The 27,391-nt window shown below is 42.3% G+C and overlaps 1 protein-coding gene across 1 annotated transcript; it reads left to right on the top strand.

Moving 5' to 3' along the window:
* Positions 1 to 24,048: 24,048 nt before the first annotated feature.
* On the top strand, positions 24,049 to 27,193 carry LOC125531228 (glutamine synthetase cytosolic isozyme 1-3). Its single transcript, XM_048695634.2, has 12 exons — positions 24,049 to 24,295; positions 24,783 to 24,822; positions 24,954 to 25,057; positions 25,152 to 25,200; positions 25,339 to 25,445; positions 25,562 to 25,649; positions 25,828 to 25,956; positions 26,046 to 26,120; positions 26,208 to 26,261; positions 26,400 to 26,437; positions 26,532 to 26,691; positions 26,797 to 27,193. Exons 1-12 carry the CDS (start codon positions 24,222 to 24,224, stop codon positions 26,965 to 26,967), a joined length of 1,089 nt encoding a protein of 362 aa, XP_048551591.2. The 5' UTR covers positions 24,049 to 24,221; the 3' UTR covers positions 26,968 to 27,193.
* Positions 27,194 to 27,391: the final 198 nt, after the last annotated feature.

Here is a 27,391-nt window from a genome sequence, read left to right as displayed (position 1 = left end):
TCAACACAATCATCAAGTATCAAACTTCCCCTAGTATTCAATGCACTCTTTATGATAGTTTTTATTATACCGATCTTGGATGCCTATCATATTAGGACTAAATTCATAACCAAAGAAAATTACCATGATGTTCTAAAGGACTCTCAAAATAATATAAGTGAAGCATGGGAGATCAATAATTTCTATAAAATAAAACCACCACCGTGCTCTAAAAGATATAAGTGAAGCACTAGAACAAAATTATCTAACTCAAAAGATATAAGTGAAGCACACATAAAATACTCTAACAAATTCCGATTCATGTGTGTCTCTACCAAAAGGTGTGTACAGCAAGGATGATTGTGGTAAACTAAAAAGTAAATACTCAAATCATACAAGACGCTCCAAGCAAAACACATATCATGTGGTGAATAAAAATATAGCTCCAAGTAAAGTTTCCGATGGACGAAGACGAAAGAGGGGATGCCCCGTAGCTTAGGCTTTTGGTTGTCCTTGGATTTTCCCTTGGGGTGCCTTGGGCATCCCCAAACTTAGGCTCTTGCCACTCCTTGTTCCATAATCCATCAAATCTTTACCCAAAACTTGAAAACTTCACAACACAAAACTTAAGAGAAAATCTTGTGAGCTCCGTTAGTAAAAGAAAACAAACCACCACTTAAGGTACTGTAATGAACTCATTCTTTATTTTTATTGGTTTTAAATCTACTTTATTCCAACTTCTCTATGGTTCATACACTCAAATACTAGCCATAGATTCATCAAAATAAGCAAACAACACACGAAAAACAGAATCTGTCAAAAACAGAACTGTCTGTAGTAATTTGTAGGTTTCGAATACTTATGGAACCCCAAAAATTATAAAATAAATTGCTGGACGTGAGGAATTTATATATTAATCATCTGAAAAAAGAATTGACTAAATATCACTGTCCAGTAAAAAAATGGCAGCAAAACTCGTGAGCGCCAAGTTTCTGTTTTTTACAGCAAGATCTCAAAGACTTTCTCCAAGTCTTCCCAAAGGTTCTACTTGGTACAAACACTAATTAAAAGCATAAAACCACATCTAAACATAGGCTAGATTAATTATTTATTACTAAACATAATCAAAAATCAATAAACAAAAATAAAATTAGGTTGCCTCCCAACAAGCGCTATCGTTTAACGCCCCTAGCTAGGCAAAGAGATTTCAATGATGCTCACATGAAAGACAAGAATTGAAGCACAAAGAGAGCATCATAAAACACAGGACAAACACATCTAAGTCTAACATACTTCCTATGAATAGGCATCTTATAGGCAAACAAATCATCAAGGCAAGCAAAAACTAGTATATGCAAGGAAGCGGAAAGAAACAATAGCAATCTCAACATAACGAGAGGTAATTTAGTGACATGAAAATTTCTACAACCATATTTTCCTCTCTCATAATAATTACATGTAGGATCATAATCAAATTCAACAATATAGATATCACATAACATATTCTCAACACGATCCACATGCATGCGAAGTTGACGCTCTTCCAAAATAGTGGGACTAACATTAGCTAAAGTCATGACCTCTCCCAACCCACTTTTATCGAAAACAAAAGATTAAAAATTCTCCAAATATGTGGGATCTAAAGTTTACACTCTTCCAAACCCACTTTCAATAATATTGCAAACACTATTATCAATCCCATATTCATCATGGGGCTTAAATAAATTTTCAAGATCATAAGAAGAATCACCCCAATCATGATCATTGCAACGAGTAGAGGACATAGCAAAACTAGCATCCCCAAGCTTAGGGTTTTGCATATTATTAGCACAATTGACATTAATAGAATTTATAATAACATCATTGCAATCATGCTTTTCATCGAAGGAACTATCGAGTATGGGTGCAATAGCAACGATCTCATGTTTAACATAAGGAACTATAGCAAATTCATCTTCATAAATATTGGCATCATGGCCACAAGAATAACAAGCATCATGTTCATCAAGGGATATTTCAATCAAATCATCGGAATCATAATTATCTATAGATTCATGCATATCATTATTTTCTTCCGAAGCAACGATCATTCTTTCAATAAATTCTTTGACATAGACATTATGAGCATAGTTTTCATAACAATATTTAAGTATGCCAAAATTTTCAGATTCGTAGAGAGTAATATCATACTTTTCAATCAGAGAAGCAACTTCATAAGCACCCTTAAAAGCAACAAATTCTTCAATTTGTTCATTATCATAGTAACTATAAACACCCTTTGCATAAGAAGATAAGATTTCATTTTCATTAAACTCACATAGGTAGGGAAGGTGTTTTTTAGGGTTCTTAGAGCACCAAGTAAGATCACAAATTTCACAAAGATTTCAAGCATAACATAGCAATCTATTTATTTGATCCCATAAGAGTCTCCATTTTTCAGACAAACGGTGACGCACAAAATGAGCATGATCATCTAAAGATTTCCCATCAGCTAGGCTAGTTGGGGTTTCAGCACGAGCGCATAAGGACCAAAGATGATCCAAATATAACACTTTAAGTGGATCCATATCAATAGATTTTTAGCGAGCAAATATTCAAGCAAATAGAAGGCATGTGGAAACACAAACAAAAAGACATACATGAAGAAGGCGAAGAAAAGGCAAAGGCAAAGGTGAAGTGGGTGAGAGGAAAACGAGACGCAAATGGCAAATAATGTAATGCGAGGGATAAGAGTTTGTGATGCGTACTTGGTATGTCTTGACTTGTGCGTAGACTCCCCGGCAACGGCACGAGAAATCCTTCTTGCTACCTCTTGAGCACTGCGTTGGTTTTCCCTTGAAGAGGAAAGGGTGATGCAGCAAAGTAGCGTAAGTATTTCCCTCAGTTTTTGAGAACCAAGGTATCAATCTAGTAGGAGGCCACACGCAAGTCTCTCGTACCTACACAAACAACTAAGCAACGCGATAAAGGGGTTGTCAATCCCTTCACGGTCACTTACGGGAGTGAGATTTGATAGAGATGATAAGATAATATTTTTGGTATTTTTATGATAAGGAGTAAAAGTAAAGATTGCAAAATAAAAGGTAATAGAAATAGCTTGTTGACGGAAGATTAATATAATGGAGAATAGACCCGGGGGCCATAGGTTTCACTAGTGGCTTCTCTCAAGATAGCATAAGTATTACGGTGGGTGAACAAATTACTGTCGAGCAATTGATAGAAAAGCGAATAATTATGAGAATATCTAGGCATGATCATGTATATAGGCATCACATCCGTGACAACTAGACCGACTCCTGCTTGCATCTACTACTATTACTCCACATATCGACCGCTATCCAGCATGCATCTAGAGTATTAAGTTTATAAGAATAGAGTAACGCATTAGGTAAGATGACATGGTGTAGAGGGATAAACTCAAGCAATATGATATAAACCCCATATTTTTATCATCGATGGCAACAATACAATACGTGTCGTTTCCCTTTCTATCACTAGGATCGAGCACCGCAAGATTGAACCCAAAGCTAAGCACTTCTCCCATTGCAAGAAAGATCAATCTAGTAGGTCAAACCAAACTGATAATTCGAAGAGACTTGCAAAGATAACCAATCATACATAAAAGATTTCAGAGAAGAATCAAATATTGTTCATAGATAGACTTGATCATAAACCACAATTCATCGGATCTCGACAAACACACCGCAAAAAGAGTTACATCGGATAGATCCCCAAGAAGATCAAGGAGAACTTTGTATTGAGATCCAAAGAGAGAGAAGAAGCCATCTAGCTAATAACTGTGGACCCTAAGGTCTGAAGTAAAATACTCACACATCATCGGAGAGACCATGGAGTTGATGTAGAGGCCCCCGTGATCGATGCCACCTCCGGCGGAGCTCCGAAAAAGGCCCCAAGATGGGATCTCTTGGGTACAGAAGGTTGCGGCGGTGGAAATAGGGTTTTGCGGTGCTCCTGGTTGTTTTCAGGGTATATGAGTATATATAGGAGGAAGAAGTAGGTCGGTTGAGCCACGAGGGGGGAGGGCGCGTCCCCCTGCCTCGTGGACTCCTCGTTGATTTCTTGACGTCCACTCCAAGTCCTTTGGATCACGTTTGTTCGAAAAATAACTCTCCCGAAGGTTTCATTCCATTTGGATTCTGTTTGATATTCCTTTTCTGCGAAACACTGAAATAGGCAAAAAACAACAATTTGCACTGGGCCTTGGGTTAGTAGGTTAGTCCCAAAAATAATATAAAAGTGTAAAATAAAGCCCATTAACATCCAAAACAGATAATATAATAGCATGGAACAATCAAAAATTATAGATACGTTGGAGACGTATCACGGATCACCAAAACAACTGCAAATATTTGAACCGAACGGTTTGGTCACTTTTGGTCATCCAAGGGAGGTGACCTAATTTCTTCTGGCCAGTTGAGACGTTCGAATACCCAAAAACTAACACCAAACTAAGGGGTTGTGGTTGGGGGAGTCGAAACGACCGCCACTCTGGCCCACACAAGAAAAACCACCTGGAGCTTGCATTTTTCACTAGTCCATCCATCATCTTGTGCTCTGTATCCACGCTTGAGGGAGTCCTGGACTAAGGGGTCCTCGGGTGTCCGGCCTGTTAGCCATGGGCCGGACTGATGGGCTATGAAGATACGAAGACCAAAGACTGCACCCGTGTCCGGATGGGACTCTCCTTGGCGTGGAAGGCAAGCTTGGCAATCAAATGTGTAGATTCCTTTCTTTGTAACCGACCTTGTGTAACCCTAGATCCTCCCGGTGTCTATATAAACCGGTGGACTTAGTCCGGAAGGGAGATTCATTATCATAGTCATACAGGCTAGGCTTTTAGGGTGTAGCCATTACGATCTCGTGGTAGATCAACTCTTGTAATACTCATATTCATCAAGATCAATCAAGCAGGAACTAGGGTATTACCTCCATAGAGAGGGTCCGACCTGGGTAAACATCGTGTCCCCTGTCTCCTGTTACCATCGACCTTAGACGCACAGTTCGGGACCCCCTACCCGAGATCCGCCGGTTTTGACACCGACAACGCTCCCGGACTCTGACGCCGCCATTGTACCACCCAAATGAAGCCCAAGCCTTACCAGACCTCCGGCGCTCCACACAAGCGCCCGCCCGACTTTGCCTACGCCTCCGTCCCACCCTGAAACCGGACACATATCCTCTACCCCTACCAACGTCGCCTATGGCGGACACCACACCTGGCAAGTGTTCGGCCAAATTCCATTGCCAAAAGTTTTGACATTCTCATTGTTTACTTTGAAGCAAACACTATTGATTCATATGAGGATTACTACTGTGTCGAGTTCATGGATTCGTCTTCATCGGGCGAGGATGAAGACGGTGATGAAGGCGATTCTTGAAGACATGGAGCTTGTAGAGGAGCATGTTCTCAACTACAAGGGTTCAACAAAGCGACATTGAGTGTTGTATCGCAGAGGCCACAAGGACCTATGATGTTGTAAGACGACTACTTTACCCCCGGTGTGCTATTAGAACCTTATTTCTGTTGCTAATTTTGGATGGGGTGACATGTGTTTGCATCAACCATAGTGTAAGGGCCTATGATGATTACTTAGAGCTGAATAAGGATTCTGTTGGAAACATTGAGTTATCTGGTTACCAAAAGTGCATGGTTGCTATGAGAATGCTTGCGTATGGGATGGCCACGGATTCATGGCATGAGTACCGTCGGGTGGCTAGAAGCACATGCGACGAATATGATCAGATCTCTCTTTACGGACTCCTCTGCACACATAGGAAATAAATATGGTGACAAGGAGTCTCCCTGGCAGAGCCCCCTAGTCTGAAAAAAGCATTCTTCTTGATTATATCTCACCTTCTATTTATATATCTCACCTTCTATTTATAGAAGAAACACAAGCCATCACAATATCAACAATATCTCTATGGGAACCCAATTTAATCATCATTCTTTCCAAGAACCTACATTCAACATGATCGTGAGCTTTATGAAGGAAATATGCCCTAGAGGCAATAATAAAGTTGTTATTTATATTTCCTTATATCATGATAAATGTTTATTATTCATACTAGAATTGTATTAACCGGAAACTTAGTACATGTGTGAATACATAGACAAACAGAGTTTCACTAGTATGCCTCTACTTCACTAGCTCGTTGAATCAATGATGGTTATGTTTCCTAACCATAGACAAGAGTTTTCACTTGATTAACGGGATCACATCATTAGAGAATGATGTGGTTGACTTGACCCATTCGTTAGCTTAGCACGATGATCGTTTAGTTTGTTGCTATTGCTTTCTCCATAACTTATACATGTTCCTATGACTATGAGATCATGCAACTCCCGAATACCAGAGGAACACTTAGTGTGCTATCAATGTCACAACATAACTGGGTGACTATAAAGATGCTCTACAGGTGTCTCCGATGGTGTTTGTTGAGTTGGCATAGATCGAGATTAGGATTTGTCACTCCGAGTATCGGAGAGGTATCTCTGGGCCCTCTCGATAATGCACATCACTATAAGCCTTGCAAGCAATGTAACTAATGAGTTAGTTGCGGGATGGTGCATTACGGAACAAGTAAAAAGACTTGTCGGTAACGAGATTGAACTAGGATTGAGATATCGACGATCGAATCTCGGGCAAGTACCATACCGATGACAAAGGGAACAACGTATGTTGTTGTGCGGTTTGACCGATAAAGATCTTCGTAGAATATGTAGGAACCAATATGAGCATCCAGGTTCCACTATTGGTTATTGACCGGAGATGAGTCTCGGTCATGTCTACATAGTTCTTGAACCTGTAGGGTCCGCATGCTTAACGTTCGGTGACGATCGGTATTATAAGTTTATGTGTTTTGATGTACCGAAGGTAGTTCGGAGTCCCGGATTTGATCACGGACATGACGAGGAGTCTCGAAATGGTCGAGACATAAAGATCGATATATTGGAAGCCTATGTTTGAACATCGGGATGCTTCCGGATGAGTTCGGGCATTTTCAGGAGTACCGGGAGGTTACCGGGACCCCCCGGGGACTATATGGGCCTTATTGGGTCTTAGTGGAATAGAGGAGAGGAAGGGAAAAGGTGGGAGGCGCGCCCCCTGGCCCAATCCAAATTGGGTTCCCCCCCCTTTCCTTCCTTCTCTCCCCCCCCCTTCCTTCTCTCCTACTCCTACTACTTGGAAGGGGGGAGTCCTACTCCCAGTGGGAGTAGAACTCCCCTAGGGCGCGCCATAGAGGGCCGACCCACCCCTCCTCCACTCCTTTATATACGGGGGAGGGGGCACCCCATAGACACACAAGTTGGTCATTGTCTTAACCGTGTGCGGTGCCCCCTCTACCATAATCCACCTCGGTCATATCATAGCGGTGCTTAGGCAAAGCCCTATTCCGGTAGCTTCATCATCACCGTCATCACACCATCGTGCTGACGAAACTCTCCCTCGACACTCAGCTGGATCTACAGTTCGTGGGACGTCACCGAGCTGAACGTGTGCAGATCGCGGAGGTGCCGTACCTTCAGTGCTAGGATCGGTCGGATCGTGAAGACGTTCGACTACTCAACCGCGTTGTCATAACGCTTCCGCTTACAGTCTACGAGGTTACGTGGACAATACTCTTCCCTTCTCGTTGCTATGCATCACCTAGATAGACCTTGTGTGTGCGTAGAATTTTTTTGAAATTACTGCGTTCCCCAACACTTTATGCATATCCAACTTAACCGCACAATATCCAACCTTTCATTTCTTATTTTTTTATTGTGTGTCTGAATTCATAGGCCAATAAAATATTGTGAGTGATGAGGTGACCGGGAACAGAGGCACTTTGGACCGGAGAAATATCTTCGTCAAGACAAACTTTCAACTAAAAAGCTATCATTTTAGGGATCACCTTATATAACACACTACATGAACTTATCTCGAGCTTTCGAGTCACCAATAGAACATAACCCCTTCTTTACCTCCTCAGCGGTCTAGGACTTCAAAACACCCTCGTTCATCTCTTGTGTTACCTGAGGGGCAACTTTCTCAATGAACGTGTGATATGGTTCATCAATTTTTGTGGTAAATATCCCATCAAAATAATAAAACTTTAATGGATCTAAATATGTCGTACTTTCATGCCAAACTCCCTGGTCATCCACAAATCGCTTAATCTAGTTCCTTTTCCTACATGTTAAACCAAAATTATGAAAGTGTGGTATTCTTGTCACCAAAATTGAGGCAATTTATCTAGCTTCCTTGGTCCCAATGTTTCTCCTCAAACTATAATAGTCTTTTGTTCTCCTATGGTAATTTCTTCTAGTGATTAATATTTTCATGTGATGTCACATATTGCATAACCCTTTCAAGATCTCTATGGACCTTCTTTAGTTTCTTTGATGATTTCTTAAGTATTGTTTTATCCCAATTATGTGGATGTTTATGAACAAGGTCTAACCTTCCTTTCGAACCTGTATTTTGAACTAGAGGTTCCGAGGCATGTCATGCTTCCTCAACTACGTATTAGAACCGGGTCTCTCTCAACCACCAAGCCTCAAAATGAAGAACTGTTGGCCCTCCTATGTCATGGGCCAATTCTTCCTCCAAAATCATTAGCAGAAATCTATAATAAGAATGGTAATAATCCAGATGTTATAGTATTGCACTAGGGAAAATTAATTTCCAACCTTCATTTGTTAATGCCCCTATCAAGCCTTTCTATAATCAAACCCCCATGCCACGTGAATTTATCGCCAACAAATCCATGGCCCGAGAGGTTACAGTCCTCTAGAGCATCTCTGAAAGCTTGCATAAAATGAGTCGGTCGATCATTACCACCCTCTTTTTTAAAAGAATATAAGATTTTATTAAGATCACCAATTACCTTCCAGGTCATGCTACGAAAACATTTTAGATATGTGAGCCTTCTCCAAGTGAGATGTTTATCTGCCCACTTGGGCTCCCCATAAAATCCGGTTAGCCAGCAAAACTTCTCTTGTCTAGTTCCAGCAGAAACATAATATAGTTGTTCGCCTTCTGTCAAAGAGAGACGCCACCTCCTTTTCCCAAAAAATCAAACCACTACTCTGGAAAACTATCTTTTGATCCATATTTAACCTTTGACGTAAGCATTAAGGAGGATATCCATCCAAGTTAGTTTCCAATGACATGACATCAGGGTTCCCATGCTTCTGAACATTCAGAAGCGCCCTCACTGGCGCAGCATGTTGAAGACCACGGATTTCAATTGAGAATCTTCATTGTAGTCTAGATCCCGGTGACTAAGCCCAAGATCTCACCCTCTACCTTGGCCGGGAAGGTGTGCAAGGATACCCCTTAGTCAACATGAGTAGGAGGTTTGTCCCAGAGGGAGGGAAGATGAGGACTAGTGAAGGAAAAAACTCTCGGTCGAAGGAGTCGTCGGAGGACTGCAAAGCATGGATTTTATCGCTTGGGGATAACAATTCTCGAAATGAGGTGCCCTCATCTTGACATCAAGCTAGCTTCACAAAGAGGCAACTAGGTTAACGGCGGTCCAAACATAGATCGCCAAATCAATCTCCTCTCAAGAGAGTTCGTGTGACTTTTGCAACACCATATGTTGAGCGTTGGGTAACGTATTACCTCTCATGGGTGACACAATAGTTGGGACCATCTTAAAAATTTCACAAGTGACCACCAATGTGTGACATATTTTATATTTTTGACAATCAAAGAGAAACTCTTAAAAAATTGGTGAGTCCTCATACCTAAATAGGTAGATTCACATCCACGTCTGCCCACCATTACACCATAGGAAAGTTTTAAATGGATAAGAACTTTTTTACCGATGTATCCAGATACACAAAGTCAATTGTTAAAAAGTTCACTAAGTCCAAAAATAAATAAATAATGTCCCACAAAAAAGGTCATGCACCAAGCCATAAACATACTAAGAAATCGTGTATTATATAGTCAAATGCCAAACAACAATTATGGTAACTTGCTCTAGTTTAGGTTACTAGCTATCATTTGTTCCTGATGTTTCAGCACATTGTACACCAAGAACACAACCAGCTGATAGCTAGACAAGAACATAGATGTTGAAATCTTTTTTAGTCAAAATTTGTATATGGCCAAAATTGTTGGTGGGTAACCTGACGATATTGCACCAACACTAGTATGAAATTCCATTGGTAATATTACTCATACATGACAAAATTGCTAATGCATCTGCATAGCCTTCAAGACGTATCGGAAGTAGCAGGGAATCTTGATTCCCTAATCTCCATATCAAAGATCAGTTTGCCCAGAGCCGGAGCGGCCATTCCAGAAACCAGCTAGCTCGTGAGAAAATATCTTACCAAGACAATAAATAGTAGTTGGTATAAGAGGATGATCAGACACACTGTGACTAAGACACGTCCCAAATTCCTACATGATCCATAAGTGGGGAATTTTACGCGATGGTGGGAAGCCTACCAGAGTAATGTCGCGTGGAGGTGGAATGCATATGATTCATCAACTTCTTTTCAACATTACTACAAGCAACATTGATGTCGTTGTGAGACCCGGTCATCTCGTAGAGACAGTTAGCCCGAAATGAACCAAATTCTAGCAACAATTATTTTACTTTCACGAACCATCTCCAAAATACCAAACATTAGCCTTCTCCAATGAAGATTTACCTCCTAAATATTTGTTTTTAGCAAGTCCCGCCACACCCATCCTCGTGCTTAAAGATTCATTTTCTCAATCAACCCTTATTCTCCTATAAACTCACAATATTGAGTCCCTGTTATTTTTTGGAGATGGACATGGTACCCAATTTTACATATCTATTGAAGAACCAAGAGCACAAAAAGACTAGGTGCTTATGGACTCTACTAACACTTCAAAAAGGGAAATGTGAACATCAGCATACTTGTGATAACTAAACTGATAGGCACAAGCCTCCCTTGATGGGATAAGTTCATACCTTTCCAACACCTCAATTATCTTATCTATTCTATATTTCGTGACTTTCTAGATGTTGTTTCATAACTTCCTATACTGAATGGGATGGAAAGACACGCAAAGGGAATTCACTAATAGTAGAGCCAAAAAGTTGTACATGTCGAACTTTAATTTCCTTAGTCTTTCCAACACATTACATCTTACTATTGTGGAAGTTCATTTTTTATCCGGCTCATAAGCATAGAGTATTAATTTCAAATTTCTGGCACATTCCATGTCTCCAAAATGAGCATGACGTAGTTTGTAAATTGTGAAAAAATGATACACACGTGTCGACTAAGTGAGGAATAATACCACGAGTTTTCCCATAATATTTACCCCTTTTAATAAAAATAACAACATATCCACCACAATATTAACTACAATGAGGGATATAGGTTCATTGTGTCCCTGGCACTATGAGTCTGGAACAAATTTCCAAATATCATCACATATGGTTTGAGGATGCAAGAATATTATCACTATATTTTTCTTGTGAAACTAGTCTATGTTGCATACTCCCTCCGTCCCAAAATAATTGACTCAACTTTGTACTAAGCTTAGTACAAAGTTAGTACAAAGTTGAGCCACTTATTTTGGGACGGAGGGGGTATTATTTTCCTATTTTTTGGGCATACGAGCAAAGTTATAGTCAAATTTGAGCATGGAGAACATGGAATATTCACTATGTCTTATATTTCCAGACAGAGTGAGTATTGGCATAGTGTATGCATGCTAACACAGCACAACTGCAGATGCTCACATACACGCACATGCACTCACCCTATGAATGCACACACACACACACTACCCCCTTTAACACCTCCAAGATACTGAGCCGATAGAACATCTTGAGATTGATGAAGTCACCACAGGCGTGTCATAGTCGATGGGAACGTCTCCTCCCACTGAACACACATCGCCAGAAAGCCTACAACAAACCAAGGAAAGTGCGAGCAACAGTGCCAAGTCTAGGACTTGAACCTTTGTGGGTTGGTTCCACCACAAGGAACCTAACCATCTGAGCTATGCTACTAGATCCTACCTTGGGGTGTTCTACAAACTTCAAACTTAATATTCCTAGCCGAAAACAAAAAAAATATGTATTCGAGAATGATCGGTGGGTGGTTTTGCATGCTTACAAATATTTTTTCTCAAGATAATCTCTTCTTCATCATCCTTTATTTTTGTTGTCTGGTTTTGCTCGGAGCTAGAGTCAAACTCAATGCCGACAAGGGAAGCGGTGTCGTAGAGACAAGGGTGATGTGAAACGTTAGGTATTAGGATGGAGGGATGCACCAAAGTCTCGGGATAGTCTCTAGAGAAGGTCTGATCCATTCATGGTTGTAGTAGCCACCAAAATAAATAAGTGACAAGGGGTGGGTGGCAGAAGAGACAATGTAGGTAAGAGATAAGTAAGGTAAATAAAGCAGGGTAGTTAGGGGCTGGAAAGTATGGACTATTATTTGAAGATCTTGTAGTAAACAAATCGATTATATTAACTGGGAATTTATTAGATGAGGTCATTAAAAACAAAAATAGAAACTTGATTATTCATGCACGAAGTAACAACTTACTAGAAGTGATCATTACTACTTACTTTCCTTCCCACCAAGGCATGTATAGCATGTATATTATGTTTTTAATAGTCACGGGGGAGGAGGGAGCCCCCCACCTAAATTTCATAACGGTTAGGTCAAGAGGCATGTTCTCCCACTAGGTATTACATACAAGGCAAAGAAAGTGTGTGGGGGAGGGGTAGATCAAGGGAGCACTATGGGTAAGGCATGTGAGCCATGATTCAATGAACTTGCTAGAGAATAATGTCATCAAGACACTTCTTAACCATGAAACCTATTCAAACACGGTAATTTATGGGGTAAATGAACTTGCTAAAGAATGATGTCGTTGTGACACTTCTTCAACCATGAAACTTACATTTAATTACTGCTTAATTAATTCAACCATGTAGATTTCATGTCTTCTTTCAACAAGAAATGAGAAATTTTGAATAAGATTCAGTCCAACTCTTCTAAGATTACCTCCAACAAGGAAACTCAAATCAAACTCTCAAACTGCCATTTGACCGCCACCCCCACCCCCCCCACACACACACACATATTCTGGCCCTTAAATTTTGAACTCTACTCCAACACTAGCTATCATTTCATATTTCCTTCTATTTGCACATATACATATTACACCTATTTTGACACCACAATAACTAAAACTAAAATTTTCTATGCATACGATTCAATGATATTAAATTAGATGAGGCTACTCACATGTCTATTGTCACTATTTATGATGAGTGTGGTATATCTATAACAATGATCATGGTTAAAGATAATTATGATACTTATTGTGGCATTGAAGATTTACTTGGTACTGATAATGAATATATATTTGACTACAATGATTGCCATGTTATTGAATGTGAGTTTGGAGAGGTCATGCCTTTAGGTAGTAATGTTCCCATTATTTTGGCAAATGTTCAATCTAATTGCGATACTAATAGAAGTGTGTTGAGAGGTCATGACTTTAGTCACTAATAATTCCACTATTTTGGAGAGCGATAAAATATATGTGCATGTGGATCATGAGGAAACTTTCCTAGGTGATAGCTATATTATTGAGTTTGATCATGATCCCACGTGTAATTATTACGAGAGAGGAAAATATGATTATAGAAATCTTCATGTTACTAAATCACCTCTCTTTATGTTGAAAGTTTTGAAGTTGCATTCTTCTGTGTTGCCTATGCTAGGGATCTTTTGTCTCGATGAATTGTTTACTTATAAGATGCATATGGATAGAAAGTGGGCCAGGCTTAAATGTATTTGATATAGGCTATCTTATACTCTCTTTTATGCTTCAATTCATGTTTTCATGTGAGCATCATTAAAATTGCAATCCTAGCTAACAAGACTATAAAGAAAGCGCTTACGTGAGGCAACCTATAGTAATTGTCAATAAAGTTTTACCTTTTGTAAAAACATTCTTTTTATGTTTTGCTTGAATAAAGGCCCATGATTTCCTTTACCATGTTAAGATTACAAATGTATGTGTTGTTATGCTGAAACAAAAAGTTTTGTTGTTGTTGTTGCTGTTGTTTATTTTGTAGAGAATTGATAAAACATGATAAAGGCAGAAAAAACACAATACACCTATATGAATTATATGCTACTATTTTATTTTAGAATGTAATTATTTACAAAAGAGTGGATTGAACTTTTCATATTTGCATACTACTCTTGTTCGCTCTGCTTAGACATATTGTCGTTATGATTGTCTTTATTTACTTATGTTTGCATTTTATTCTTCCCATAGGGATGTGGGAATTTTAAAATTGTGTTATCATACAGTAGTTAATGATGGGTTACAACTTTATAATTAGTCTATAGCGAGGCACGGTTAGATTGAAGTGTTCTTTATACTAACATATCCCATGAGTTATATGTAAGTTTTGTGTGGTTGAAATATTTATGAGTTGGGTGAGATAGTAATATGAGAGAAATCAGGAGATGCAAACGCTCAAGCTTGGGGGTGCCCAGGGCACCCCAAGAAATATTTTAAGAGATCCCAAGCTTCTAAGCTTGGGGATGCCCAAGGTATCCCCCTTCTTCAACAACTATCGTTTTGTCTTGGTTGGACCCATGTTTTTATTCTTTCACATGTTATGTGTTGTTCTTTGAGCGTATGCTTATTTTGATTATTGATCATTATAATCATCACACCTAAGGAACATTATCTGGGAGAGCTTATGCAGTGTCATGATAATTAGTCTAAATAGAAATACTTTAAACTCTTTATGCTTCACTTATATTTTTTTAGAGAGTTGGACAGAAATTGGTAGTTGGCATGACCTTAATATGTTGGCACTAAAATTGATAGGTATGTATAGGTGGTATAATCAAAAACTTTGGAGGAGTGCACACTTCCGTGAGTAGTAATGGCAGTGTGGTGTGTGATTCTCATTGTGTTTGAGCAATATGAATGACCTTTGCTTTTTCATGAGCTTTGCATTCGCATGATGTTTGATCATAGGATATATTATGTGGGGTGATGGCAAAGTATTTGGGATAATGGACACATATTTTGGTTCATTTATAACATAAATTTTATGTGATTTCGAATTTGAACATTTAAAATTATGAATTTGAAATGTTGTTGAATAATATGTGGTGGAAACATAGAAAGGGAATTGTTATGATATAAAATTAGTGTTTAAATGGGGTTCATATTTGCAAAGATAAACATATATTGGAAAGGGTGAGACTTTGGATTATATGATTCTGCAAAAGCCAAAAAGTGAGATAAAAGTGAAGGAAATATGCCCTAGAGGCAATAATAAAGTTATTATTTATTTCCTTATATCATGATAAAAGTTTATTATTCATGCTAGAATTGTATTAACCGGAAACATAATACATGTGTGAATACATAGACAAACAGAGTGTCACTATTATGCCTCTACTTGACTAGCTTGTTAATCAAAGATGGTTATGTTTCCTAACCATGGACAAAGAGTTGTTATTTGATTAATGGGATCACATCATTAGTTGAATGATCTGATTGACATGACCCATTCCATTAGCTTAGCACCCGATCGTTTAGTATGTTGCTATTGCTTTCTTCATGACTTATACATGTTCCTATGACTATGAGATTATGCAACTCCCGTTTGCCAGAGGAACACTTTGTGTGCTACCAAATGTCACAACGTAACTGGGTGATTATAAAGGAGCTCTACAGGTGTCTCCAAACGTACATATTGGGTTGGCGTATTTCGAGATTAGGATTTGTCACTCCGATTGTCGGAGAGGTATCTCTGGGCCCTCTCGGTAATGCACATCACTTAAGCCTTGCAAGCATTGCAACTAATGAGTTAGTTGTGGGATGATGTATTACAGAACGAGTAAAGAGACTTGCCGGTAACGAGATTGAACTAGGTATGGGATACCGACGATCGAATCTCGGGCAAGTAACATACCGATGACAAAGGGAACAAAGTATGTTGTTATGCGATCTGACCGATAAAAGATCTTCGTAGAATACGTAGGAGCCAACATGAGCATCCAGGTTCCGCTATTGGTTATTGATCGGAGACGTGTCTCGGTCATGTCTACATTGTTCTCGAACCCGTAGGGTCCGCACGCTTAAGGTTACGATGATAGTTATATTATGAGTTTATGCATTTTGATGTACCGAAGGTTGTTCGGAGTCCCGGATGTGATCACGGACATGACGAGGAGTCTCGAAATGGTCGAGACATAAAGATTGATATATTGGAAGCCTATGTTTGGATATCGGAAGTGTTCCGGGTGAAATCGGGATTTTACCGGAGTACCGGGAGGTTACCCGAACCCCCCCCCCCCCCGGGGAGGTATATGGGCCTTAGTGAGCCTTAGTGGAAGAGAGGAGAGGTGGCCAGAGATGGGCCGCGCACCCCTCCCCCCCCTTGGTCCGAATTGGACAAGGAGAGGGGGCCGGCCCCCCTTCCTCCTCTCTCTCCTCTTTCCCCCCTCCACGAATCCTATTCCAACTAGGAAAGGGGGGAAACGGTTCCAAAGTCGATGTGATCGCAGTCGGCACGCTACCTCTACATCTATCTTCGGGATTAATATTAGACCTAAATAATTGTTATTTGGTGCCAGCGTTGAGCATGAACATTATATCTGGATCTTGTTTGATGCGAGACGGTTATTCATTTAAATCAGAGAACAATGGTTGTTCTATTTATATGAGTAATATCTTTTATGGTCATGCACCTTTGAAGAGTGGTCTATTTTTGATGAATCTCGATAGTAGTAACACACATATTCATAATGTTGAAGCCAAAAGATGCAGAGTTGATAATGATAGTGCAACTTATTTGTGGCACTGCCGTTTAGGTCATATCGGTGTAAAGCGCATGAAGAAACTCCATACCGATGGACTTTTGGAACCTCTTGATTATGAATCACTTGGTACTTGCGAACCGTGCCTCATGGGCAAGATGACTAAAACACCGTTCTCCGGTACAATGGAGAGATCAACAGATTTGTTGGAAATCATACATACAGATGTATGTGGTCCGATGAATGTTGAGGCTCGTGGCGGATATCGTTATTTTCTCACCTTCACAAATGATTTAAGCAGATATGGGTATATCTACTTAATGAAGCATAAGTTTGAAACATTTGAAAAGTTCAAAGAATTTCAGAGTGAAGTTGAAAATCATCGTAACAAGAAAATAAAGTTTCTGCGATCTGATCGTGGAGGAGAATATTTGAGTTACGAGTTTGGTCTACATCTGAAACAATGCGGAATAGTTTCGCAACTCACGCCACCCGGAACACCTCAGCGTAATGGTGTGTCCGAACGTCGTAATCGTACTTTACTTGATATGGTGCGATCTATGATGTCTCTTACAAATTTACCGCTATCATTTTGGGGTTATGCTTTAGAGACGGCCGCATTCATGTTAAATAGGGCACCATCAAAATCCGTTGAGACGACACCTTATGAACTATGGTTTGGCAAGAAACCAAAGTTGTCGTTTCTTAAAGTTTGGGGCTGCGATGCTTATGTGAAAAAGCTTCAACCTGATAAGCTCGAACCCAAATCGGAGAAATGTGTCTTCATAGGATACCCAAAGGAGACTGTTGGGTACACCTTCTATCACAGATCCGAAGGCAAGACATTCGTTGCTAAGAATGGATCCTTTCTAGAGAAGGAGTTTCTCTCGAAAGAAGTGAGTGGGAGGAAAGTAGAACTTGACGAGGTAACTGTACCTGCTCCCTTATTGGAAAGTGGTACATCACAGAAACCTGTTTCTGCGACACCTACACCAATTAGTGAGGAAGCTAATGATAATGATCATGAAACTTCAGAACAAGATACTACTGAACCTCGTAGATCAACCAGAGTAAGATCCGCGCCAGAGTGGTACGGTAATCCTGTTCTGGAAGTCATGCTACTAGATCATGATGAACCTACGAACTATGAAGAAGCGATGGTGAGCCAAGATTCCGAAAAATGGCTTGAAGCCATGAAATCTGAGATGGGATCCATGTATGAGAACAAGGTATGGACTTTGGTTGACTTGCCCGATGATCGGCAAGCAATTGAGAATAAATGGATCTTCAAGAAGAAGACTGACGCTGACGGTAATATTACTGTCTACAAAGCTCGACTTGTCGCAAAAGGTTTTCGACAAGTTCAAGGGGTTGACTACGATGAGACCTTCTCACCCGTAGCGATGCTTAAGTCTGTCCGAATCATGTTAGCAATTGACGCATTTTATGATTATGAAATTTGGCAGATGGATGTAAAAACTGCATTCCTGAATGGATTTCTGGAAGAAGAGTTGTATATGATGCAACCAGAAGGTTTTGTCGATCCAAAGGGAGCTAACAAAGTGTGCAAGCTCCAGCGATCCATTTATGGACTGGTGCAAGCCTCTCGGAGTTGGAATAAACGCTTTGATAGTGTGATCAAAGCATTTGGTTTTATACAGACTTTTGGAGAAGCCTGTATTTACAAGAAAGTGAGTGGGAGCTCTGTAGCATTTCTGATATTATATGTAGATGACATATTACTAATTGGAAATGATATAGAATTTCTGGATAGCATAAAGGGATACTTGAATAAGAGTTTTTCAATGAAAGACCTCGGTGAAGCTGCTTACATATTAGGCATTAAGATCTATAGAGATAGATCAAAACGCTTAATTGGACTTTCACAAACCACATACCTTGACAAAGTTTTGAAGAAGTTCAAAATGGATCAAGCAAAGAAAGGGTTCTTGCCTGTGTTACAAGGTGTGAAGTTGAGTCAGACTCAATGCCCGACCACTGCAGAAGATAGAGAGAATATGAAAGATGTTCCCTATGCATCAGCCATAGGATCTATCATGTATGCAATGCTGTGTACCAGACCTGATGTGTGCCTTGCTATAAGTCTAGCAGGGAGGTACCAAAGTAATCCAGGAGTGGATCACTGGACAGCGGTCAAGAGCATCCTGAAATACCTGAAAAGGACTAAGGATATGTTTCTCATATATGGAGGTGACAAAGAGCTCATCACAAAAGGTTACGTTGATGCAAGCTTTGACACTGATCCGGATGATTCTAAATCGCAAACCGGATACGTGTTTACATTAAACGGTGGAGCTATCAGTTGGTGCAGTTCTAAACAAAGCGTTGTAGCGGGATCTACATGTGAAGCGGAGTACATAGCTGCTTCGGAAGCAGCAAATGAAGGAGTCTGGATGAAGGAGTTCATATCCGATCTAGGTGTCATACCTAGTGCATCGGGTCCAATGAAAATCTTTTGTGACAATACTGGTGCAATTGCCTTGGCAAAGGAATCCAGATTTCACAAGAGAACCAAGCACATCAAGAGACGCTTCAATTCCATCCGGGATTTAGTCCAGGTGGGAGACATAGAGATTTGCAAGATACATACGGATCTGAATGTTGCAGACCCGTTGACTAAGCCTCTTCCACGAGCAAAACATGATCAGCACCAAGCAAAACATGATCTAGGTGTCATACAGATTATTGACTCTAGTGCAAGTGGGAGACTGAAGGAAATATGCCCTAGAGGCAATAATAAAGTTATTATTTATTTCCTTATATCATGATAAAAGTTTATTATTCATGCTAGAATTGTATTAACCGGAAACATAATACATGTGTGAATACATAGACAAATAGAGTGTCACTAGTATGCCTCTACTTGACTAGCTCGTTAATCAAAGATGGTTATGTTTCCTAACCATGGACAAAGAGTTGTTATTTGATTAACGGGATCACATCATTAGTTGAATGATCTGATTGACATGACCCATTCCATTAGCTTAGCACCCGATCGTTTAGTATGTTGCTATTGCTTTCTTCATGACTTATACATGTTCCTATGACTATGAGATTATGCAACTCCCGTTTGCCAGAGGAACACTTTGTGTGCTACCAAACGTCACAACGTAACTGGGTGATTATAAAGGAGCTCTACAGGTGTCTCCAAAGGTACATGTTGGGTTGGCGTATTTCGAGATTAGGATTTGTCACTCCGATTGTCGGAGAGGTATCTCTGGGCCCTCTCGGTAATGCACATCACTTAAGCCTTGCAAGCATTGCAACTAATGAGTTAGTTGCAGGATGATGTATTACAGAACGAGTAAAGAGACTTGCCGGTAACGAGATTGAACTAGGTATGGGATACCGACGATCGAATCTCGGGCAAGTAACATACCGATGACAAAGGGAACAACGTATGTTGTTATGCGGTCTGACCGATAAAAGATCTTCGTAGAATATGTAGGAGCCAATATGAGCATCCAGGTTCCACTATTGGTTATTGACCGGAGACGTGTCTCGGTCATGTCTACATTGTTCTCGAACCCGTAGGGTCCGCACGCTTAAGGTTACGATGATAGTTATATTATGAGTTTATGCATTTTGATGTACTGAAGGTTGTTCGGAGTCCCGGATGTGATCACGAACATGACGAGGAGTCTCGAAATGGTCGAGACATAAAGATTGATATATTGGAAGCCTATGTTTGGATATCGGAAGAGTTCCGGGTGAAATCGGGATTTTACCGGAGTACCGGGAGGTTACCGGAACCCTCCCCCCCGGGGGAGGTATATGGGCCTTAGTGGGCCTTAGTGGAAGAGAGGAGAGGTGGCCAGAGATGGGCCGCGCGTCCCTCCCCCCTTGGTCCGAATTGGACAAGGAGAGGGGGCCGTCCCCCCTTCCTCCTCTCTCTCCTCTTTCCCCCCCTCCACGAATCCTATTCCAACTAGGAAAGGGGGGAGTCCTACTCCCAGAGGGAGTAGGACTCCTCCTGGCGCGCCTCTCCTGGCCGGCCGGCCCCCCTCCCTTGAGCTTTTATATACGGAGGCAGGGGCACCCCCTAGAGACACAAGTTGATCCACGTGATCATATTCTTAGCCGTGTGCGGTGCCCCCTTCCACCATAGTCCTCGATAATATTGTAGCGGTGCTTAGGCGAAGCCCTGCGACGGTAGTACATCAAGATCGTCACCACGCCGTCGTGCTGACGGAACTCTTCCCCGACACTTTGCTGGATCGGAGTCCGGGGATCGTCATCGAGCTGAACGTGTGCTAGAACTCGGAGGTGCCGTAGTTTCGGTGCTTGATCGGTCGGGCCGTGGAGACGTACGATTACATCAACCAAACGCTTCCGTTGTCGATCTACAAGGGTACGTAGATCATACTCTCCCCTCTCGTTGCTATGCATCACCATCATCTTGCGTGTGCGTAGGAAATTTTTTGAAATTACTACGAAACCCTTCAAAAAGACCATCTAAAACTACTCATTCAGTTAGGGTTTTTTTTTAAGTATTCCAATGCAGCTTTAACCAATAAGATATTTGTTTCTATGTATTTGTGTAGATGCTAGATTCCTTAGGATTGTGTCCGTTTTGACATAATTCCTTAGGATTCTAAGTATTAGGTGATTCTTTGTAGAAAACTCCTAATGATTAGAGCGGTCAGTGCATCCTACTCCCTCTGTTTAAAAATGTTTGAAGTTCTAGGTTTGTCCTAAGTCAGACTTCTTTAAGTTTGACCAAATTTATAGGAAAATATAAAATTATCTACAATACCAAATTAGCTTCATTGGATTCATCATAAGATATATTTTTCATACTATGTATATTTGATGTCCGCGGACAGGGGATAGGGGCAGCCCGTCCAACTCTATGTACCCAATGCCTGACACTTTTTTCCTATATTTGGACCACTTCATCCTTCACCCATAATCATGTTGTGCAAATATTCCAATGCTACAGTAATTCAAATATAAATATTACAATCCAAACATCAATTTTCAATAGAATGGTTCAAATTTGAATTCAATTTATTTGGACACATTTTTAGTTCTCCCCTCGAAGCGCCCACAAATGCTCGATCAGATCATTTCGAAGTTGCTCAATGGCAAATCTATTGATGCATTTGGATAAAATCCTCAAGCATCGTTGGGTTATGCTTTAAAAGTTGGATAGGATCACTCATGGGCTCAAATTCTATAATGCGGCGAACTTCGTCATCATCATCCTCCACAACCATGTTGTGCATGATCACACAATCTGTCATCATCTCCCACAACGTTCCTGGATCCAATATCTTTGCAGGTCCTCGGACAACTGCAAAACAAGCTTGGGGCACTCCAAATGCCCTCTCAACATCCTTTCCATCTCCTTATTGTCTTTGCGAAAAGTTAGATCTGTTCTCACCCCTTGGATTAGAGATGGTCTTGACGAAGGTTGCACGCGAAGGATAAATACCATCACAAAGATAATAGCCCATGTTATAGTCATGACCATTGATGGTATAGTTGCACAGAGGAGCTTCTCCCATACACACAACCTTGCAAACAATGGAGACCACTGCAACACATTGATGTCATTGCGAGACCCGGGCATTCCAAATAAAGAGTGTCAAATCCAGATGTCTTCTAATGCAACTACTTCAAGAATGATGTGTACTTCTTGCAATGGCCCTGATATTGCCCTTCTAGAGCATACGGGTGATTCTTCCATTGTCCGTGCATGCAATCCAGGGATCCGAGCATACCTGACCATCTTCCTGCTTTTGACGGTCCCAAAAGTCATGCGGTGTCTTTGGTAGTTGGTTCTCTGAAGTACTCCGGTCCAAACACCTTGAATACCGCAGTAGAAAACCTGGCCATGGCTTCGAGACATGTGGTTCAGACATTTAGAGGTACTCGTCCCGCAAATCTGTGATGCCACCGGCAAGCATCCTCAACGCATATGTGCACTTTTAGTAACCAGAGAATCCATTGTTCCCAATGACATCCTTCTTCAAGATGAAGTAGTCATCATATGCACGGACATCATTGTAGAGGCAGTCGAACACAGTTCAACTCATCGGAAATCGATGACGGAAAAAGGACTCGAATAGCTCATCGGGGACCAAACAGTCGTCCACCAGCATCATATCCCCTCGTGCCCTATGCCGATTCAACACGCGATGTCCCTTGACCGATCCTTTGAAAATGGGGACATGTTCCACCGCACGTTCCACGTCTTCAATTACCGCTTGCATCATCCTCAAATCCGTCCTCATCTGACGAGGACGAATCCATGAACTCGACGTCGAAGTAAATTTGGTCATGACATTTAGCCGAACACTTGTCGGGCATGGTTTCCATCATGGACAACACTGTGCAGAGGCGGGCGTTACCTGGGCGGTGGCCAAACCAATGGGGGGGCGTAGGCAAGTCGGGGCTGGCACCCGGGCGGAGCGGCGGAGGTTTGGCGAGGCCTGGGCGGCGGAGTGGGTGTTACGGCAACGGTGGCAGATCGACTACTGGATTCAGAGCAAGGGCGTGGGGTCGGAGAGAGAAGAGCGGGGCTCTAGGCGGGTTTTTGTGTGGGCCAGGTGTGTCAAATGCCTGCGTGGTGGTTGTCCGGAGGTCCGCAAACCTCCTCCTCATGTATGCTTACGGTTTATGGGAATTCGGACGGCCAACCCGATTCACGAGCCATCGAACCCTTTGATGTATGACATCGGATGACACAAAGAATCTGAACCCTAGACGTTTGGCAGCATTTTTGATGATGAAGGGCGTTGGAGACGCCCTAAGCGTCTGCTAGAGTTGGCTGTGCATTTCCTCATGAACTCGTTAGGTGAATGTATTTTGTCGTCCACGAGATAATGATAGGCACGGTGGGTATAAAAGATTTGCTACTAGCGTGTTCAGGAAGTTGCACGGTGGTCGCTTTCCTACATATCTTGCCGGTGTCACTCACGTCTCACTCATGTCACCATCTAACTTTGACCCCTCGGGAAGATCCGTCGGGTCAGTCAGTCCACTGGGATCTGCACTGCACGGACGCTGGGACAAGAGAACGTGAATTTGCCCTTCACCACCGGTGTGCGGATCAGCGAAGCGCGGCGCGCTTGTCCGTACGCATGGGATCGAATCGGATCACAGCGAAGCGCGCCGGCGTCCCGTGCACAGTGGAAAAGGGGTGCCGTGCGCGCAGGCCGCGGAAACGTACGCACGCAAGGACAGCCGTACGTACCAGCCGCCCGCAACGCCCACCAACCTTTCGGGGGCAGGGGCTCGTCGCCACGCTACTTATAGAGGGGCAGGGCACCACTCGGCTCGCTCCTCTGTCCCGCATTCCCAACAACACCTCTCCCTCCGCTTGCTCTGCCCTCTCCATCACCGTCTCCATCTCCGGCGACCGGGGGAAGAAGAAGAAGAAGTAGCAGCCATGTCTCCGCTCGCTGAGCTTCTCAGCCTCGACCTGTCCGGCTGCACCGGCAAGATCATCGCCGAGTACATATGGTAACATCGCTCTGCTCCCTCTTCCTCAGCACTGTCCCAACCTCCCATCTCATCTTCCTTCCAAGTTAGGCAGGCCACAGATTTTTTGTCCTCCCCACAAATCCCATCTGACGTTTCTTTAGTTTAGTTTACTAGTGGGTTTCTCAAATTTGAGCCCGGTAAAAACCCTTCTCGTCTTGTTTTTACTCCTTGATGATCCGTTGCCAATATGGTGTTTTTCTTTTTTCTTTGTTAGACGTTTGGCTCTATGCATCTTAGCTATGCGTTGGCCGGGTGCCGCTCATCATGATATATACCTGCATGATACTGGTACTTTCTCTGTAAAAAAAAATATAAGAGTGTTTAGATCACTACTTTGATCCAAACGCTCTTATATTTCTCTATGAAGGGAGTACATCATAAGTTAATAAAATGGGAAAATCGGCATCGTACTTTTAGGCCTTAATACTGATCTACTTCTATTTACACCTTGCCTTGCCTAATTCAGGGTCGGCGGCACCGGGATGGACGTCAGGAGCAAAGCCAGGGTAAGCCTAACCCTCGACGACTCATAACTTTGCCGGCCGGCTCCTTTTTGTCCAGCTGTGACGGCACTGCAAATATGTTCCTAATTAACACTTCTTGTGACCCTTTTGATGCCTTGGATATTCACAATCAGACGCTGCCCGGACCCGTCGATGACCCCAGCAAGCTTCCAAAATGGAATTTTGACGGCTCCAGCACCGGCCAAGCCACGGGTGACGACAGCGAGGTCATCCTCTGGTAAGCCCTTGACTGCACCCTTCAGTTAACCCTGCCTTGGCTTGCGTGCCTTGAGGCTGAGCTGATCTGAATTTCATGTGTTGCTTCTCCCAAGCCCTCAAGCCATCTTCAGGGACCCGTTCAGGAAGGGGAACAACATCCTGGTAAGAATGATCAAGATCTTCCCTTTTTTTTTACTCATGGGTTTCGTATCGTTGTTTTGTTTATTTGTGTGAATGAATTTTGAAAATTGTTCATGAATGCTTTTTCACCTGTGGTAAATTGTTTTTAACCTCGTTTAGGTCATCTGTGACTGCTATGCGCCTAACGGAGAGCCGATTCCGAGCAACAAGCGGTACAACGCAGCGAGGATATTCGGCCACCCTGATGTCAAGGATGAAGAACCATGGTCAGTATCAGTTGCTCTGTTCTTTAGAAATTAGTCGACTGATTAATTTTTGCACATAATTTTATTTATGTGGCAATTAATCTTGTGACACCCTCTTATGTTGCCTGAAATGTAAGGTATGGGATTGAGCAGGAGTACACCCTTCTTCAGAAGGACACCAACTGGCCCATTGGCTGGCCACTAGGGGGTTACCCTGGCCCTCAGGTAACTTAACTAGACATGTTCCATACTGCAGCACTCTTATTAAGTCTTAACCAAGATCGCTCCCCTAAACATGGGAGGAAACTTGGCTGTAAATGCTATTATAGCTTAGCACTTGCTGATAACAGTTCAAAAATGTTGGACCGATAGTGACACTGACAGAGCAAAATGTGTGTGACAGGGACCTTACTACTGCGCCGTGGGTGCAGAGAAATCTTACGGGCGCGACATCGTCGACGCGCACTACAAGGCCTGCCTCTACGCCGGCATCAACATCGGCGGCATCAATGCAGAAGTCATGCCAGGACAGGTAGTTTCAGGCGCAGGAATACCTTCACTTGGATGCCCCTTATTCCTATCAAAATTGTTCATGGACTGATTTCTCTCTGAACCAACCAGTGGGAGTTCCAAGTTGGCCCTTCCGTCGGCATCTCTGCCGGCGACGAGCTCTGGGCGGCTCGCTACATCCTGGAGGTAAATAAAACTACTGCCTCATCTAGTGAAATGAATCAAATGCAACATTTTGTAATAAGAACAATTTTGTTTTGTGTAACCCAACAGAGGATCACTGAGATTGCTGGCGTCGTCGTCTCCTTCGACCCCAAACCGATCCCGGTGAGCATTTCTTCTTCTTCTTCTTCTTCTTCTTCTTCTTCTTCTTCTTCTTCTTCTTCTTGTGCCAAAATTTCAGCTTGATCTGCCGTTTCACTGGCCAGCAGCGATATGTAACTGTGTATATGTGTGTGACTGTAGGGAGAGTGGAATGGTGCTGGTGCCCACACAAACTACAGGTAAGATACAGAGAGGAAGCCAAGGGATGCATCTCCGTCTGCTCTAGTCTTGTGTCATGGGTTATGACATGATCCTCCCGATGTCTGAATGCAGCACCAAGTCGATGAGGAGCGAGGGCGGGTACGAGGTGATCAAGAAGGCGATCCAGAAGCTGGAGGCGCGGCACATGGACCACATCGCCGCCTACGGCGAGGGCAACGAACGCCGGCTCACCGGCCGCCACGAGACCGCCGACATCAACACCTTCGTCTGGGTAAGCACGAAAGCCCCACGGGGAGTCCAGACTTCAGACAGAGTCACCACCATTGCTGCTCTTCTCTTACTGCTTTCCGGCTGCATTGTTTGTTTGTTTTTGCAGGGCGTGGCGAACCGCGGCGCGTCGGTGCGGGTGGGCCGCGACACCGAGAAGGAAGGCAAGGGGTACTTCGAGGACCGGAGGCCGGGGTCCAACATGGATCCCTACGTCGTCACCTCCATGATCGCCGACACCACCATCCTCTGGAACGCCGGCCTCTCCAATGGCAGGTAGATGTCATCTTTGATGGGCTCTGTCTTCTGTGTGAGTGCCCGTGGTTGTGTGTGTGTGTGCGCGCGCGCGCGTGAACTGCATTGCAGTGATGAGACCGGCAGGGTTTGAATAATAATGATAAAACAATAACATCCGATGTGATGTGGTGTATGCTTGTCGTAGCTGGATGTATGTAACTCGTCCTGAACTTGTGTGTGGTTTGCAAATATCTCGTGCTGAGCGTCCACTTGTTTGTTGTCTGCATCAATCGTTGCCATAGGGTAATCAACAACAAAGAAACAGACCATTGTAGACACAAAAGCTCAAAAAACATTTCAATGTCACATCGGGAAGGAAAAATTGTAGACAGAGAGAAAATCTCAAGGGCTCCTAAATTCCCGTGGAGTAGCAAATTCCGTTGTTCCTCGGGGAATTTCAGAGAGAA

Source organism: Triticum urartu, chromosome 4A (genome assembly GCF_056163025.1).
Source record: "Triticum urartu cultivar PI428250 chromosome 4A, HENAU_Tu73, whole genome shotgun sequence".
Classification (NCBI taxonomy): Eukaryota; Viridiplantae; Streptophyta; class Magnoliopsida; order Poales; family Poaceae; genus Triticum; species Triticum urartu.
This window is presented reverse-complemented; position numbering and strand designations above follow the sequence as displayed.

Bases quoted from the DNA above. Each gene is read 5' to 3' on its own strand.
- LOC125531228 (XM_048695634.2), top strand. From the start codon at position 24,222: ATGTCTCCGCTCGCTGAGCTTCTCAGCCTCGACCTGTCCGGCTGCACC. The intron at 24,296-24,782 runs GTAACATCGCTC...TGCCTAATTCAG, and splicing joins ATCATCGCCGAGTACATATG to GGTCGGCGGCACCGGGATGG. The intron at 25,957-26,045 runs GTAGTTTCAGGC...TGAACCAACCAG, and splicing joins CAGAAGTCATGCCAGGACAG to TGGGAGTTCCAAGTTGGCCC.